Source organism: Mustela erminea, chromosome 12 (genome assembly GCF_009829155.1).
Source record: "Mustela erminea isolate mMusErm1 chromosome 12, mMusErm1.Pri, whole genome shotgun sequence".
Taxonomy (NCBI): Eukaryota; Metazoa; Chordata; class Mammalia; order Carnivora; family Mustelidae; genus Mustela; species Mustela erminea.
This window is the reverse complement of record NC_045625.1, coordinates 9,593,015-9,609,854: the sequence shown is the minus strand read 5'-3', so window position 1 is coordinate 9,609,854 and position 16,840 is coordinate 9,593,015. Positions and strand designations below refer to the sequence as shown.

At 55.7% G+C, this 16,840-nt stretch overlaps 1 protein-coding gene across 10 annotated transcripts; it reads left to right on the top strand.

Moving 5' to 3' along the window:
* The first annotated feature begins 4,490 nt into the window (after positions 1 to 4,490).
* On the top strand, positions 4,491 to 14,653 carry LOC116570945. Of its 10 annotated transcripts, XM_032308581.1 has the most exons (6): positions 4,598 to 4,855; positions 6,432 to 6,467; positions 11,233 to 11,344; positions 12,442 to 12,504; positions 12,674 to 13,521; positions 13,909 to 14,653. In XM_032308581.1, exons 1-5 carry the CDS (start codon positions 4,697 to 4,699, stop codon positions 12,706 to 12,708), a joined length of 405 nt encoding a protein of 134 aa, XP_032164472.1. In that variant the 5' UTR covers positions 4,598 to 4,696; the 3' UTR covers positions 12,709 to 13,521; positions 13,909 to 14,653. The 10 variants fall into 10 exon arrangements, 8 of the variants coding, with proteins under 8 accessions (XP_032164469.1, XP_032164472.1, XP_032164473.1 ...); XR_004277607.1 differs by lacking the exons at positions 4,598 to 4,855; positions 6,432 to 6,467 and adding an exon at positions 4,491 to 4,581 and having other exon boundaries at positions 12,442 to 13,521; XM_032308578.1 differs by lacking the exons at positions 4,598 to 4,855; positions 12,442 to 12,504; positions 12,674 to 13,521; positions 13,909 to 14,653 and adding exons at positions 4,491 to 4,581; positions 5,813 to 5,985 and having other exon boundaries at positions 6,429 to 6,467; positions 11,233 to 11,964.
* The last annotated feature ends 2,187 nt before the right edge of the window (positions 14,654 to 16,840 follow it).

Below are 16,840 nucleotides of genomic sequence, written 5' to 3'. Positions count from 1 at the left end.
GGTCATGAGTTAAAAACAAACAAACAAAACAAAAAAAGAAAGAGAACGGAAGAAAGAGAGAGAGAGAGAGAAAGAAAAAAAAACAAAGAAAGAAAGGAAAAGCATAGGAATTGCAGTCATTCACTGTGCTGGGCTGCCCCTCCCCTAGATGGACCCTCTCTGGTTCCAGCCTCCAGCAAGTGGTCCCTGGAAGCCCCGTCTCCTGCCTGTGTGCCCAGAGCGAAAAGCAGCTTCCTGCTACCATAATCTCTGGGTCACTGTCCCAACCCATTTAGCTTCTCAGCTCTTCTGTCTCCTGCGTGGTTAATTCCTTGGATCACGTTCCCCATGTCACTAAACACTCTTCTCCTGGTCGATGCCGAGGGACACACAGGTACTGAGATCCCTACCTTGCAGATGAGGACACTAATGCCCAGAGAAGCTGCCCCGAAATCACGCAGCTTGTCCCAAACTTGGCTCACTGTATTATACTGTACTGCTTTCCATAATTACCTCTACTGAAAGCAAAAACCCCAACAAATCCTGACTTCCAGGTCCTTCCAGCCCTGCCCAACTGGACAAGTGCAGGACCGATTAGAAGGTTCGGGAAACTTTTTTGGGTTCAGTCCAGCCTCTCTCTCTCTGTCCCGGAGCAGTGTAGGTGTTGGTCCTGGACCCCCTGCCTCAGCTTGCTAGCTGAGAGCCCTTGGGCACTTGGGCTCACCAGCCCTACCCTCGCAAGCCGAGTTCTCTGTTTTATCACAAGAAATGTCATGTCTAGCAGGTAGGCAGGTAAGCAGGTGAGTGTCCCTGGCTCCCCACAGAGCCTGGTGTGAAGCTGCCTGGGACAGCCATTGAGGCTGAGTGGTTGCACGCTGGTCAGAGTGCCCACACACGACCTGGCACGGGCTCACACCCAGGAGGCCGTGTCCACTGGCCAGGGGTCTGCAGCTGCCCGTGTGCAAATGGAGAGGAGGCGGTGGGCACTGTGTCTCAGCCCCTCCCAGGTTCATCAAAAATGCCACCTGTTCTCACTTACTTGTGATTTTTCTTGCTGCAAAAATATACATTCATTTAAAAAAATATTTTATTTATTTATTTGACAGAGAGAGAGAGCACAAGCAGAGGGAAGTGGGAGAGGAAGAAACAGGCCCTCCACTGAGCAGAGAGCCTGATGCGGGTCTCGATCCTGGGACCCTGAGATCATGACCTGAGCTGAAGGCAGATGCTTAACCCACTGAGCCACCCAGGCGCCATATGTTTATTTTTAATATCCATGAAGTGTTACACTTGAAGGATACACTTGGGTCTATTTCTTTCTGACACATGTGGAATTAGTTGTATAATGTGAAAAACACTCTTTGGAAATCCTGGGAAACCCCAAGCTTGGACAGAGTCCCTCTGTCCCTCTGTGACATGGTCTCCAGCTGCCTCAGTTTCCTCCGCAGTGTCCTGCTGCGGGTTGGGCGAGGATTCATGGGGTGTCAGTCACTCCTGGAGGGTTGTGGTCCCGACTGGGGGGAGTGCTCCTCATATCTTTGTAGGTTCTGAACCTGCGGTTTGGGGATGGAGCCCGTCTGATGTCACCCCTGAGGTCAGTCCCCTCCCACGTCTCTGGCAGGCAGGAGGCCTCTGCACTGCCTCTGCCCCTCTCGAGGTTGCTGGGATGGGCAGCTCCTTGCTGCTTCTGGCTTGATTCTCCTAGAGCCGCAGTGCAGGTATGGGACTCGTACACCGCTCAACCCTAGGCATATTCATGCTTCATGTCATAGACATGGCAGGTTTTTAAAAAAAGATTTATTTATTTGAGGAGGGGGAGGGGCAAAAGGAGAGAGAACCCTCAAGCAGACTTCCTGCTGAGTGTGGAGGCTGACTGGGGCTCCACCCCGGGACTCTGAGACCACGAGCTGCACCGAAACCAAGAACTGGACGCCTAAAGGTTTGAGCCAGCCAGGCACCGTGATGTGGCAGATTTTCTGAAGTTAGGACAATTTCCTGAAAGACGGGAGTCAAGAGGAAGTCAGGGTGTCTTCTCGAATTCTCATAGAGATGCCACATGAACCAGAATCATTTCTATTTTGGGAGGATGATATCTCAACCCAGAGAACTCCCATTCAACCTTCAAAGCCTAGCTCCAGTGACCCCTCCCAGGGAAGCCTCTGCCTTCTGTGCAGGAATCACTGCCCGTTTCCCCAGCCAGGGCTTCCTCAGCTCCTTCTTTCCTTCTGCCAGGGGGAGAGCTCCTGGGAGCAGTAGTGGCTGCCCTGGAGGTGACTCTACTACCCCTTGGCCTTTGCCTGTCCGAGAAGAGTCCATGGGCATTCTAGAAGGTCAACTTTCGCCTGAACCAGAAGGCCATGTGGAGTTCGGCCAAACTCTCATCCACACATTTTACAGATAGAAACACTGAGGCCCAGAGCAGGGAAGGCCTTGCCCAAGGTCCCACAGTGAGATGGAAGCCAAGGCCTCTTGACTGCCACTGAGGCTGTCTGCATCTGCTTCCTGCTACATGGTGGAGAAGCAGGCGGGGACGCGGGACAGGTGGTGGCGAGGATGACACAGAGACGCTCGGGCCACCACTCCTGCCACGGCCCCAGAAGTCAGTTCCAGGCAGCTTCCCAGGTAGAGTTCCCGACATGGAGCCGGGATGTCTGACTCCTTGGGGACCAATTCTCTGGCACAACTGTGGAGGTCTGGCCAGGGCTCTGGGGGGCGCGCGAAGACCCCGCCTGCGGCTGTCTGGACACAAAGGGACCCTGTGCCCTCTGCCTGCCCGAGCGCCCCATCTCCAGCTCCCCTCCTCGTCCGACCCACTTCGTCCTGCAGAGATTTATTCCTGGGCCTCAGAGCCTGGAAATAATTTGCTGACAAAGCCTCATCCCAGGCAGGTGCTTTAATTGGTTTTGTGGGAGCAGGTCTGGGAGCATCTATTTAGAAGGAAATAGAAATTATGGCGGTGCCGCCTGTCCTTTCTCTGTAATGGGGACTCGGGAGTGTGTCTCTGTGTGGTGGGAGGAGGGGCGGCTCTGAGGAAAGCAGAGGCCGGCTCACGGGGAACCCCAGGTCCTTCTCTGGGGTGCAGGTGCTTGGGCCTGAGGTGTCTGGGCCTACGGCTGCAGGCCAGCCCCTCCCCGGCCCTGCTCAGCCTCAGAATCAGGGTGGGGATAGGGCGGGGGAGGGGGATCTTCTCCGCCTCACAGAGCTGAGGATGAGAAGCATCAGGCTAAGGTGGGGGGGAGAGGAAAGGACAGGGACACCCCAGGCTTTGCTCAGGGGGCACCCTCTAAAACACAAATCCCATTTGTAATTCCTTGACTCCAACCACGCCTTCCTGCTGCCCTTGGCATGAAGCCGAATTCCTTAGCTTGACTTTCAAGGTCCCTCCCGGTCTGTCCGACCTCCGACGACCTCCTCAGCCACCTCATTCTTGGTTCCTATCTACTCCCCGCCAGTAGTCTCTGGTCTTCCCTCCGGGGTACCCGCGGGTGCCCCTCTGTGTGTCCCACCCTGGGCTAACCTTGCGATTGCCCCGGGACTGAAGACAGGACCATTTCTTCCATTTTACAGATGAGGACATGGAAGCTCAGAAGGTTATGGTCCCGGCCACAGGTCACAGAGCGGGGCTGGGGTCCCAGCCTGGGCCTGTCTCCCACACTCCTAACTACCAAGGTGTAAATTCCCTCATGCTAAGCTTCCTCATGCCTCTAAACCTCATGTGTCCCCTGAAATATCCCTGCCTGCATTTTTTCACTGGCAAACTCCTACTCACCCTTCAATGTCCACTAGATGTCACGTCCTTGAGACTCCTTCCCCGGCAGACCCCTCCTGCATCTAGTCTCTTCCTGGGGCTCCCACCCAAGCCCCAGGCAAACGCTTGTCTCAGTTCTGTCCTCTGGGTTTGTTATTGTTTATGTCAATACCTGTCCTCTCCCCTTCGTCCCTCTGTTCCCAGACAGAGAGCTCTGGCTGCATGGTTGATCCTACAGGTCGGGGACCGCAGCCTGGGAAGCGGAGCCGGGTCCTGACTCTTGCCTGGGTTTCTGAGCAGCTTTGACCACAGCCGCTGTGTGGTCCTGAGCAAGGTGCCGCGTCTCTGTGGACTCTGTGTGTCCAGATGCAAAACTGGAGGGTCATCCCAGAGACATCCAATGCGCAGGCCAGCGGAGGGCCAGGCTCGGGAGGGCCAGTGTGATCCTGACTCTCGTGCCTATGAGTGAGTGGGTCATGCCACAAGGCCAGTCTCAACTCTGCCCCTCACCTGCTCCCCGAGAGCTTGGGCCAGCCTCCCTGACCTTGCTGACTCTCGGGTTAATCCGTAATAATAATGCCGCCCCTCCCGGGGTTGATTTGTGGTGAGGTTTACAGGGCCTGGCCCTGAGCATTACCTTCCAAAGCTTCTCACTACTGTCATCAGTGCAAAAAAACCCTGAAAAAACCCACTGGGGCCAGTGCCTGCAAGTCACAGTAGGGGATGGCAGGGGGAGGGGCCCAGGATCTCAGAGGAACTCAGGGAGCCCAGGCCAGAGCAAAGGAGCCTGCACCGGGCTTGGTTTTCTGGACCCAAGCTGAGCAGGGAGGTTGGGTGTCCGAGCTTCTTCTCTGGTATGATAGTGTTAAACAGGTGGCAGCAGTTCCTGGGGATAGCTAGGCAGGCTGTGGGTCGGGCTCTGCAGAAGGCTGGGGACTCCCGTCTTCCTGGGTGCGGCAGGTGGTGCAGATGAGCGGGGCTGGGGCCTGCCAGCTCCAGCTGTCCCAGTGTCAAGGTCGCGGCCTGGTCTCCCCACTTCGGGGTTGTGCGCCTAGGCTCCGCAGACCGCCCTGCCAGGAGGAAGCGTCCCACCTGGGGCGGAGGGGAGACAGCAGAGCCGAGGGGCAGGTGAGGGGGCAGCTGTGGGCTCCGGGGCCTCTCTGCACCCGACGCGGAGGGCAGCTTCTGCGCCTCCCCCGGGGAGGAATCCAGGAGGGCGGCGGGGTACCTGCGGGCACCCTGAGAGTGAGGGAACGTGCAGGGCCGAGCCGCGGGCGCCCGGGGCGGGGAAGCCCGCGCAGTGCGGACTGTAGGTGGCGCCACGAGGCTGCAGTTGGGTCTCCCTGGCGGCTCCCGCGGCCGCGCGTCCCGGCGGTTCTCGGTCCCGCGTGGCGGTCCCCGCCGTCGCCAGCCCGCTGGTCTGCGGACAACCCTGTGTGTGCTTGGGGCGTTAGGGGTAGCACCCCCGCCGGCAGAGGCCAAGGCCAAGGCCCAGACCGACGCATGGGCGTGGGACAGGCGGCCGGACACCACCCCCCCCCCCACACCGCCTCTCCAACCTACGCGGTCCCCAAGCTGCAGAGAATGCGGGGCGCCTGCACCCTGGGCTTTCCCGGGGCCCTCGGGGTGCACCGTGGGGCAGGTTGTGTCCCTGCCCTGTGTCGCAGCAGGTGTGCGGGGGTGCTGGTGACAGTGTGACAATGAGTGCCCGTCCACCCGCATCCTGAGAGTAGCCACCGGTGGGAACAGGGACGCGTTTGGGACTCCTGAGTCCGTGGGAAGGCCTGTGTGTGTGCTGTGTGCCCGTGGAAGTGCCTGGGGCTGAAGCTGGGCGCTGGGCCTCTGGCCTGGGGAGTTCTTCCTTTGTTCCAGGGGAGGTCCCCGCAGGGTTCTGGAGTCCTGGAGGATGGCCTCCAAGGGCAGAGATAAGCAGTGTGGCTTTTTCCCTCTTAAATCCCTCCCTCTGGGTTCTCTGGGCTCCTTCTCCAAAAGGAAGACTTGAGTGGGAGATGGGCACCATCCCTGTTCTAAGGAAACAGCTGGGGTGCTGTGTGTGTGCACATGCTTGCGAGTGTGTCTTTGTAGGGACATCTTTTTGAGTCTGTTGGACCGGGATCTCCCAGAGAAGGCCCAGAGGAGAAGCATCCCTGAAAGCTGGCAAGCTCTGGGGCCCCCTTGACCCATGTGGATGGGGGTTGACTTGGCCAGTATCAGCAACAGAAGACATGGCGCCGGAGGTGGTGAGCTGCCTGTGTCTGGTGCTTTTGGAGCCTCAGGACTTTTATATCCTTTCCAGCTCATTCCAGAATCCATATATTTCATAAGCAGCTTCCCTGAGCTCTGCCCCAGGAGTAGGAGGCATGGCAGAAGGGGTCTAGAGAGGAGTAAGGCCCCACCCCTGTCCAACGGGGCCCGTTCAGCAGAGCAGAAAGAACATGTCTTTGGTGGCTGCCCATGTTGGGGGTATGATCAGAGGGAGAGGTAAGAAGAGCTTGGAGGGCCTAAATGCCAGAAAAAAGGAACTTTGGACTTTCTCCCACAGAATCCAGGGGCAGAGGCCCCCAATTACGTGTCACCACCCACAGACTTCTTCCCACACAGACTTAGACCCCCCCCCCCCGCCCACGGATTCATGGCACGCTGTGTGATCTGGGAGGGTTGCTTAACCTCTCTGAGCTGTATTTTCTCCCCTTCCCTTCTGTAGCAAGCCCAGTGCTCACTACTGAGGACAGCAAAGGAGGTACGATCTAGGTTTGGCTAATCCGAGTGCCCCATCCTGGTGCTGTGGTTGGTTCGGAGGCGGGCACACGATCCCTGTGGCCAGAGTCTTTTCTGCTGGACGGGCTTTGGAATCTTCACCACCACAGCCTTTCTTTGGTTTTTGAGCCGTAAAACCTGTATTGGCTTTAGCTGGTTTGCATTTTCACTGTCCTGCAATTGGGAGAGTCACGAGCAGATCAGAAATAATGAAGTGTTCCCCGAGGGGCGGGTTGAGTGACATGGTGTGTGGAGTGCCATTCCTTATGGGCAGGGGAGAGAGCTAAGGCTGAGAGCCAAAGAGATCTCAGGGACCCCCTCTCTGCAGTTCCTCTCTGAGTGACCCTGGAAAGGTCACCATCCCTTTCCAAGGCTTTGTTTCCTTGGGCATAAAATGGGTCTCTGCCCCACCCCTTCACCCCTCCTCTCTCTCAGGCTCCCTTTACTCCTTCTTGTCCTCCAGGCTTCAGACTTTCTCTCCTACCCACTCCCCACAGGAAGGCCTGGTAGCCTTAAGCCCAAATGTGACTGTGAGCCTCCCTGGACCAAGCCCCGAGTCCTTGAACCACTTTCTGGGTCATGCCCGGCCCTCAGCTTCTGTCTCGCTGCCCAACATCCCCAGGTGCCGGGCGAACTGTGTTCTCTCGGGTCTCCTGACCCTGCACGCAGGCCTGGAGTAGAGGCGTGGGGGTGCCCTCTCTCCTGCCGTGTGTGTCGCTGGTGAACCTCACCTTCTGTGCGCTAAGGTCCTGAACCTACAGGTGGTTGCATGAGCCCCCCACTGTCCCAGATGCCTGCGGAAGCCAGTGTTGCACCCCAGGCTGCCTCCCAGAGAGGGCCAGACCTAGGGAGACGTGATTTGTGGTCATGGTCAATGCTGGTCTAAGGAAGCCCCATTCAGGTTCTTAACCCAGCCCCCCAGGAGCTCTCGCCGGCCATCCCTGGAGGCTTTGCTCCCACCAGGGTGACAGGATCAGTCTCTGGGGTGGGGCCGCCGTCCCCCACTGGGGCTGCTTGTATCTCTTTCTGCCCTTCCCAGGAACCCAGACCCAGAGCCGGGGACGGTGGGACACCTGGCCCCAAGGGTGGCGGAGAGCCCCGAGAGGGACCAGGACAATAAAGAGACACAGAGCTGTGACATCATTTTCAAATCATCGTGGCCATCAAGAAAGACTCCACGTTGTGTCCTGACAGAGGGAGCAGGACAGCTGTGCCCTGAGTGAGGCAAAACTTGACCTGAGCCCACCCACTAGCTTGGGTAGGGTGGGGAGTGCATTGCCAGCCAGAGGGCCTTTGCTAACGAAGTTCTTTCTCAATGCTTAGTTTTTCATTGTTTTGTTTGTTTGTTTGTTTGTTTGTTTGGGCTGATGAAAAATGTACTCTTTTCCCATCATCAGAGAACAAGAGAAAGATGATGCTTATTTACCATGCGCTGCTTGAGTCCTCCTGTCTGTGATCCTGTCAGGGGCTTCTGCTTCTGGGAAGCTATGGAGGGATGTCCAGGGAGAGGCATGCCCCCCACACCCCTTCCCTGAACCTCCCCTTCTTTCTGGCCTGTTTCACCCCACCCCCCATGAGATCCGCGCTCCCTGGGGGCAGGTCCGTCTGGCTCTTCCCTTAGCCCTCCTTTCTCAGCAGAGCCCGCACTGGGGACCATCTGAGGGATGCTGAAGGGCTGAGGGTTGGTGCTTTTCTTTATGCAACAGTAGTCATTTATTGAGCACCTACTGTTTGCTAAGGCCCATGCTGAGCTTCGTGAGCCCGGCCTTCCTGGATCCCCGGTCTGTGAAGGGCTGGAGACTAAGTATATATTATTCGATTTCAAGGAAGGCAAGAGCTCATAGCAGGGCTTGGTGTCCACGGGAGGTGCTGGGAGCTGCGACCCCAAAGGTGAGAGGATGACGGGCCCAAAGGGCAAGTTTGGCCGGAGGTCCGGAAGCAGGAAGGACGTCACGTTTTGAGGACAGGAAGCCAAGCCACCGAGCCAGGGAGCTCTGAGAAGGGGTGCGTTGTGGGGGCCAAGGCAGGTGAGGCCCGTGGAAGGCAGGCACGTAGGAACTCAGACCGCGGCACAGACCTGGGGCTTTGTTCTCAGACTGTGGGGAGCAGCTCCTGGAGAGTTTTAAACCAAAGTGGGGTGGAGAGGGAGAGGGGCCCCATTGGACCCGGGTTTCTTTCTTCTTCCCTTTTAAAAAAATATTTATTTTATTTAATTCAGGGATTGAGAAAGAGAGAGAGAGAGAGAGAGAGTGCGTGAGCAGGGGTAGGAGCAGAGGCGGAGGGAGAGGGAATCTCAAGCAGACACCCGCTGGAGCGGGGAGCCTCACACAGGGCTCGATCCCACAACCCCAAGATCGTAGCCTGAGCCAAAACCAAGAGTCAGATGTTTGAGCGATTGAGCCTCCCAGGCGCCCCTGGATCCGGGTTTCTTTCTTTCTTTTTTTTTTTTTTTTAAAGATTTTATTTATTTGTCATAGAAAGAGAAGCGAGAGCAAGCACAGGCAGACAGAGTGGAAGGCAGAGTCAGAGGGAGAAGCAGGCTCCTTGCGGAGCAAGGAGCCCGATGTGGGACTCGATCCCAGGACGCTGGGATCATGACCTGAGCCGAAGGCAGCTGCTTAACCAACTGAGCCACCCAGGCATCCCTGGATCTGGGTTTCTAAAGGAACCCCTTTAGACTGATGAGGGAAGATGGTTGGGGGTCGTGGAGGGGGAGAGATGGGGGTGCTGGGCCGAGGGAGGGGGAGGGAGGCAGGGAGAAGTGGCTGGGTTGGGGATGTGCTTTGTGATGGCGGTGACGGGGCTTGCTCAGGGAGGGGATGGGGGGTGAGAGGCAGGAGGGCCCTGCCAGTTTCTGGTTGGTACAGCTTAGTGCGTGGTGGTGCCATGGCCGGGAGAAGGAGCAGCTCGGGGCCCCCAGCCTGGTCTGATGGGAGCCCTGGTGAGCCTTTGGTCCCGATCCATGCCAGGCTCTGGGACTTGGGAACCACGAGTGACACATCTACATTGGATGTCAAGCCATCTGGCCTCCAGATGTTTTCTGATCATTAAAAAATTTGAGTCCCAGGCAAGTGGGCCCATGGACATGGCCGTGGTGGGCTGCTGGGCTCCCCCAGACGGGCTGACCTGCCTGGGGTCTCTCAGTCCTGCCCAGCCCCTGTCACCCAGGGACACTTGCCCTGTTGTTAAAGGGACAGGAAGTGACTAGGGAATGGGGGAGAGCCAGGCCAGGTGGGTTTTCCCAGGCCCTGGACTCCCTAGGGTGTTGATCAGGGGAACAGACCTGGATGCAAAGCCTGCTGGTCCTCCACGGCCTGAGGCAGTGAGCAGCCTGGGTCTGATCGGGGGAGGTGGAGTATGGGGTGGCTACGAGCATTGTTTCTGGAGTCAGACAGACCTAGGTTCAAATTCTGACTCTCCCACATACTGACCGGATGGCACAACTGGGTCTCCCAGAGCTTCCGTCTCCCCATCTGTAACTGGGAATACTGACACTGCCTGTCTCCTCATAGGGTTGTTGGAAAGACTAAAATTAGAGAACATGCGTGAAGTACTTGGCTCAGCACATAGTAAATGCTCAATACATACGTTTTAACTGCTATTATTATAGCTCTTGGAAACAATAGTCAATATTTTACTTCCAGACCTTTGCAAATGCTGTTTTCTCCTCTCAGAATGTCCTGGTCCAGTCAGTTTACGCAGTGCCCAGGTCAGGGTCTTATCTTGGAAGTGTCTCCAGGCTCAGCCTGGCGCCCAGCTGACTAGATTCAGCCCTTCGTGGGCCAACATCTCCACAGCAGTCGCTCACCAGTGGCTGCTTCTCCTCTCCTAGACTGGCCACCAGCGGTGCTGGGTCTGACTTTTCTGTGTCTCCAGGACCCAGCCAGAGGCCCCAGAACCCCCACACCATGCTTTCTGGCTCCTAACCTGAATTCAGGTCTTGTTCCCCTTAGACGAGCAGGGCCTGGGCAGGGCCCAGCGCTGGGTGTGGGATGAAGGCGCCATGCAGCTAGGAGAGCAGGATCCCTGCTGGCCTGGCCCGGGCCAGGTGTGAGGAAGCAGGTCGGGAGGCCCAAGGGGGGCTGAGGTCCCTGTGGTGGAGGCGATGGAAGTTGAGCCCACGTGACCGAGGCGGCAGCCATCTTTGCCTACGCCGTTCCTTGAACACTAATACAGGTAAAAAGGAATAAGAAATCTGGGGGTCCCTGTCAGGGGCCAAAGCCCAGGCAGGTAGATGGCTGAGGCCGCAGGGGCAGGTGCAGTTTTGATGCTCTGTTGCCTCTCAGCTGAGGTCAGTACCAGACCTATCTCCTCAGCCTGAATGGGAGACCCCGTTAACGTGGTGTTGGGTTTTGAGTGGAGAGGAGGGATTTTATGGCTTTGGTGAGGGGAAGTGGCAGACAGGCAGGGGGTAGATGGCTTTCCCGGAATCCCAGATCGCGCTTTAATAATTTGTTTCAGAATTAATGTCCATTCATGCCGCCTTCACTGTTCCAGCTCACTGGAAGATTAAATAAAACCCCGCGGTCCCCTTCCCCCCACCCAAATGGCGGGAGACCAGCCCCGTTCTTTCCGGCTGGGCTGGCTGCCTGAAGCCAGCACGGGAAATAAATCTCTCAGAGAAAACCACTTTGCTCACACGATTTCAATCCAACAGGGCATAGTGGCCCCAGTCACTTCTTGTTTTATTTAGCTGATAATCTTTTATTGTATCAGGAGACCCTCATTGAAGTACCGTGTCTTTACAGGCCGAGGCCTCCCCAGACAGCTGGGCCAGGCCTCCTCCGTGGAGCACAGGCTCTCCCCGTCTCCCGACCGTCTTCCCTTTGCTGCAAGTGGCAGAGCCAAGGACCCAGAAAGGTGGGTTCTTGGGTGCCGGGGCTCCAGAGAAGGGACAGGCCTTGGTTGCCCCTGGCTCCCAGGCACAGACCTGGGCCTCGGTGGGGGTAGAATGGCGGCACTTGGTGGGTACTGGGCCTCCGGAACCCAACCCAAGGAGACCCACTGGCCTGTGAGGCCAGGGGCAGACGCCCAACCGAGGTGGCACCCCCTCACTGAGTCAGCAAATTCTCACCGTGTGTCTTCTCTGTGCCAGACTCTGGAAATAAGATGGAAAGAGACAGGTTCCTGCCGTCTGGAGTTCCAGCCTCTCCTGGAGGAAGCCTTGGTTTTGCTGTGTTATCTGATTAAACTTTCCTGCTCGTGTACCCTGGTCGGACTCAGGCATAGTCTTTCTTGTTTGTTTGTTTTCATATGGGCTACCAAGTACAGAAGCCAAGATATTAATTAACAATGTTTAGAAATAGTCAAAACTGATAGAGTATTCCCAAAATGAGTAAAAACAAGTCTTCATGCCAAAGAGGCACATGGTCATGAAAAACCACAGAGCATTAAGATACTTGAGTACTGGGACTCCTGGGTGCCTCAGTCAGGAGAGTGTCTCTTGGTTTCGGCTCAGGTCATGATCTCAGGGTCTTGGGACCCAGTCCCCCATCAGGCTCCACGCTCATTGGGGAGTCTGCTTGAGATACTCTCCCTCTGGCGCTTCCCCCACTTACTCTCTCTAAATAAATAAAATCTTTTTTTTAAAAGATACTAGAGTACTTCTTTATCCAATATTATGATTTCCGCTCCCTGTATTTTCTTTAGGTTAGTATCAGCTAAGCTTCGTTATGTACTGATAACCACCCCTACTTTTCGATACTTTTCCAGAACTCAGAGTTCTTTGAGTTTATAAACCATATCTCACCTATCTTTCACAGCTCAGCCTGGGTCGCTAGACTGTTCTGAATTCTCTCCAGGGATTAATAAATGCTACGTACATAGAGACTTGGTTCTGATTTCAGCACATCTCTCGTTTTTAAATTTTCTAAAAAGCTTTTTGTTTTAATGTTAGGGATAGACTTACAGGAAGTTGCAAAAAATAGTGATGCGAGTCCGGGTTACCCTTCCCCCAGCTTCCCCCAGAGGTGGTACCTTGCGCAGCTGTGAGACGATACCAAAGGGGGAAAATTATATCGGTACGATTCTGCTAGAGAAACACAGCCTGACGTCGGTTTCACCAGGTTGTACACAATTTCATTTGTGTTTCCATGTAGTTTAATCCAATGTATAGATTTGTATGACTCAGATGCATTTAACATTATTTTTATTTTCCCTAACTGTTGAACTGAGGTATAACTCTTATAGGGCAAGGTGCACAGAGCTTAAGCGGACACATGTGACCCCTCTTCAGATGACACAGCCCCTGTGAAGACTGGTAGCATGGAGGGGTTTTGCTGTTCCTGAACTTCTAGTAACAGTTTCTGCTCTCCTGTGCTTGCCTCCTTTTGAATGGTGAAGGAAAGTTCTGGGAGGTTCCAGGAGATTCTCGTGGATGCCTTTTGTCATGGGTATAATGTGGTTATTTCATTACTAGTATTAACCATGGTTAGGGAAATCTGTGTTGATTCTGTTTGTTCAATAAATATCTATAGGCTGTGTTTTGGGCAGAGCCCCAAAGAGCCTTTACTGTGGAAACGAATGGGCAAGGCCACATAAGCACGTCTGAGTTGCTTGGACTTGCCGTGGGAAGCAGTCAAATCCATCTCTCTTGGAGGGAGAAGGACCTGGCTAGGGACCCAGTACCTGATCGGGAGCTGGAGGCCATCAGACAGAAGCTGCGGGTCACGGGAGCAGGCCCTGGGGTGGCGCACAGGGGCAGTGCACGTCAGGGACCCCCATGGAGAAGGTGCGGTCGACCACAGGTCAGTCTTTGGTCCAGGAGCCAGAGGCCTACTTCAATTCCTGTGAGCAGTCCCCTGGGTCACTGCGCTTTGTGACAAGTTCTCTGAACGCCCCAGGGGCGATGTCTACATGGAGTTTGCGCTGAAAGCTCAGCCCGGGCTTCAGTGGAGCTGGACAAGGTGTCTTCTGAGACCAGGTCATCGTGGTGCTGCCCTCAACGGCCACCGTGCCAGCCCACTCCTTGGACCACGGGGGCTTGCGGAGACAGCCAGGTGCCCAAGGAGGACCATTCCCTCGCCGGAGCTGCCAGGGTGAGGCCCGCTTCAGACCACGAGGGTGGAACCAGGGCGTGGAAGGTTCTCATCGTGGTGGTCACCGTTTTGAAGGGAGGACCTGACTTGGAGAGTGGGGCTGGGGCAGGTCAGGAAACAGCCGCACTCCAGGAGGGACCAGGGGTTCAGTGCAGGAATAGCTGCCCTGTCCCCTTCACTCTCTAGGGCTCTTGGTGGGGGGGGGCAGGGTGGGCCCCCTCTCACATTCCTCTACTGAAGTCCTAACCCCTAACCCCCAACTGATGTCCCCATGAGAAGGGGGAGAAGCCAAGGAGAGAGGCTTCAGGATAAACCAGCCCCCTGCCAATACCTTGACCTTGTGTTTTACCTTTTCGGAACTGTGAGAAAAGAACTGTCTTGTTTAAGCCGTCCAGCTGTGGTGTGTGTCATGGCAGCTCCGAATCCTCTCTCTGGTGGCCTAATCTGCATTGAGGGGTGCGAGCAGGGCAGCTGGTCACCCAGGAGCCGATGCCGGATAAAACATAGGACACCCAGCCCAAGTGGAATCGCAGAAGCACCACGAATAATTTGGGGGGCGTTCATTGAATGGGACACACTTACACTAAAATAAACCCCTTATCCAACTGAGATTCAAATTTCACTGGCTGTCCTGTAGGTCCATTCGCTAGATCCGGACCCCGGCCTGAGAGTGGCTCAAGGACATAGCGCCCAGCCGGGCCGCCCAGACTGGGGTGAGAGCCCGAGGCTGCTTTTCAGGCCTGGGCCTCTCTCCCCAAATGGTTCCCATCTCCCGCACAAACATATTTATTGGGCTTGATGGCAAACAGATTATGCTTGTCCCGGGAAGGGCAGCTCGAGAGAGAAAACCTTGAAGTCCGGGAAATAATGATGAGGGGAGTTAAATTAAAGTGCATAAAACCCTCCCGAGAGATAACGTCAGGGTGAGTTACAGGCCCGATAAGGGACTGGGGGCTCGCAGAGGGGGCTCAGAAAGGTCGCCCGGCGGCGCGCAGAGGACCAGGAATCATAAATATGGGGCAAGATGCCCAGCCGGGGTCACTGGGGTGAAAATATTGGGGTCATTCCAAAAACAATTATCCTGCTTGGTTTGCTCTTCGGGTCTTGTAAATCTTTCACCTTTTATAAAAGATTTCTGGGGAAAGAAGCACTTTGGAAGCTCTAACTGATTTTTGCGGCGGCCTCTTGGTGGTTCTGCTAAAAGAAAACAAAAAGACAAAGGGGGAAAACGTAATTACCCAGCATTCTCAGGGGCGTGGGGATGGGCTGATGGGTTTCTTCCCATGTCTCGGGGAGTTTAGGCTATCCTGGGCTCTGACTCACTCCGTTTGGAGCCTGGTCACAGTTCAAGAATTCATTTGTTCCGTGTCGCATCCAGCCGCAGTGGGGCCCTTGCTACCCCGTGGGCCCTGCGTTTGGGGGCAGACATGGCCGCCATGTGGCCGCCATCTTGACCAACGTGAGGTCATCCTGGCAGACAAGGCAGTGGTGTTCTGGGCCAACATGTACTGAGGCTCACACGCCCTCACAGGCTCCCGGAGGTAGAGCATGGGTCTAGGCCGGACCTGGGCTCCAGCTCACTGCCCCACTGCCTTCACCCCATGGTCTGTCCAAGAGGACCCTGGTTCAAGCTCTGTGTCTCTGTGTCTCTGGGACAGTCTGCAGCACCAGCGGAAGCTGACAATTGGTTCTGCATGACTTTACTGGGAGCTGCCATATGCCTTCCACAACGTAGGCCCCATTGCCTCGGGCTCAGCCGAGGGCTTCATTCTGGAGGCAGGCATTTCCAAGGCTTTTCTGTCCTCTGAACATGCGCGGCCACGGAGCTGGTGCTACCTCAGAAATCTCTCTCCCATCTGCTAGCCCTTGGAATCCACCTTACGGATGACTGGCCCTATTTGACAGCTAAGGAAACTGAGACTCGCTCAGAGAGGTGACAGGACTGGCCTAGTGTCACACAAGTAGGGGGTGAAGCAGAGGTGGGATTTCAGTCCAGACTCCAGAACTGTGTTCTTGCCTGTGTCCCATGCCATGGTTCTCGTCAGGAATGATGGAGGGTTAAGACTGCCGGGTCTGGAGTCAGACGAAACCTGTGGCCTCGCTTCCCCCTCGCTGTGTGATCTTGGGCGATTCACTGAGCACGCTGAGCCTCACTCTCCTCCTCTGGGTAATGGGCACAACGCTAGAGTCCCACCACAGGGGCGTGGTGTGGAGTCCAGAAGCTCATCACCGTGGGGGCGGTGGGGGGGGCAGGTGGCGAGCCCAGGCCTGTTACCTCTAGCGCCCTCCAGAGGGGGAGGCTGTTGTTTTTATGTGTATTTGAAAAAGAGTTTCTCTCAATCATGTTTCTGGTCAGCCAACTCCCCAAAGGATATAATTATTCAAATTGAATAAACATTTGCTGACTGGGTCATGGACTTCCTTTAGATTCAGGCCAGACTGAGGCGCAAGAGAAGGCAGGAGGAGGGCCAGAGTCAGGGAGTGGCCACGCCTGCCCCAAACTAAACTCAGTGCTCACAGAGAAATACCATGCGCTCATTCTTCATTCATTCATTCATTCATCTAGCAAATGTTACTGTGTGTCAGGTCTGCTCTGGGTGTTGGGTGCTGGGGTACAGTGAATGGGGAACAAGAGGACTAGAGGCCCCTGTACCCTGAGATCATATCCAAAGGGGAGCCAGAGAAGCCAGGGAGGGGGCCACTGCTACGTGGTAGAGCATGGCAATGATGGCAGCAGGGAAAAAGATGGAGTGGCCCTGATGATCGCCATGGAAGGGCGTGGGCTAACTGTGGCTCAGAGAGGCCAAGTGGTCACACAGCTAATAGGCAACAGCACTGGTGTGCCTGACTCCAGAGGCCATGCTCTCAGCTGGCACCTGACACAGCTTCCCTTGGATTGCCTGAAACAGCATTGCCACCTGAGTTCTGACTTACCCCCATTCTAGAAATGTCTACACATGCTTCCACAAACGAGAACTTGGGCGATGCTGAACATGGCACCCCCTTCCCAGAGCATAGTGGGCGGTGGTTAATTAAAGGCTCTGAGGGGTCCTGCAGCCTTTCCCCTCTGTCTCCATGGAACACTTTTGAGGACTAGGAAACCTAACATTAATTCCATTCCTTCACAAATACTTGCTGGGCAGGCGCTACCTGCCTGCACGGAGGAGGGAAGAAGGTGTGGTCCCTCCCCCCTGGTTGTAGACAGTTGGTGTCAGTCACTTGCCTCAGGCTTCACCTTGCGACAGTGCACCTGGGCAGGAGGGGGCTGCCGAAGGTTGCGTGATCATCCTCCTCCACACTCCTGACTTGCTGGGTACCC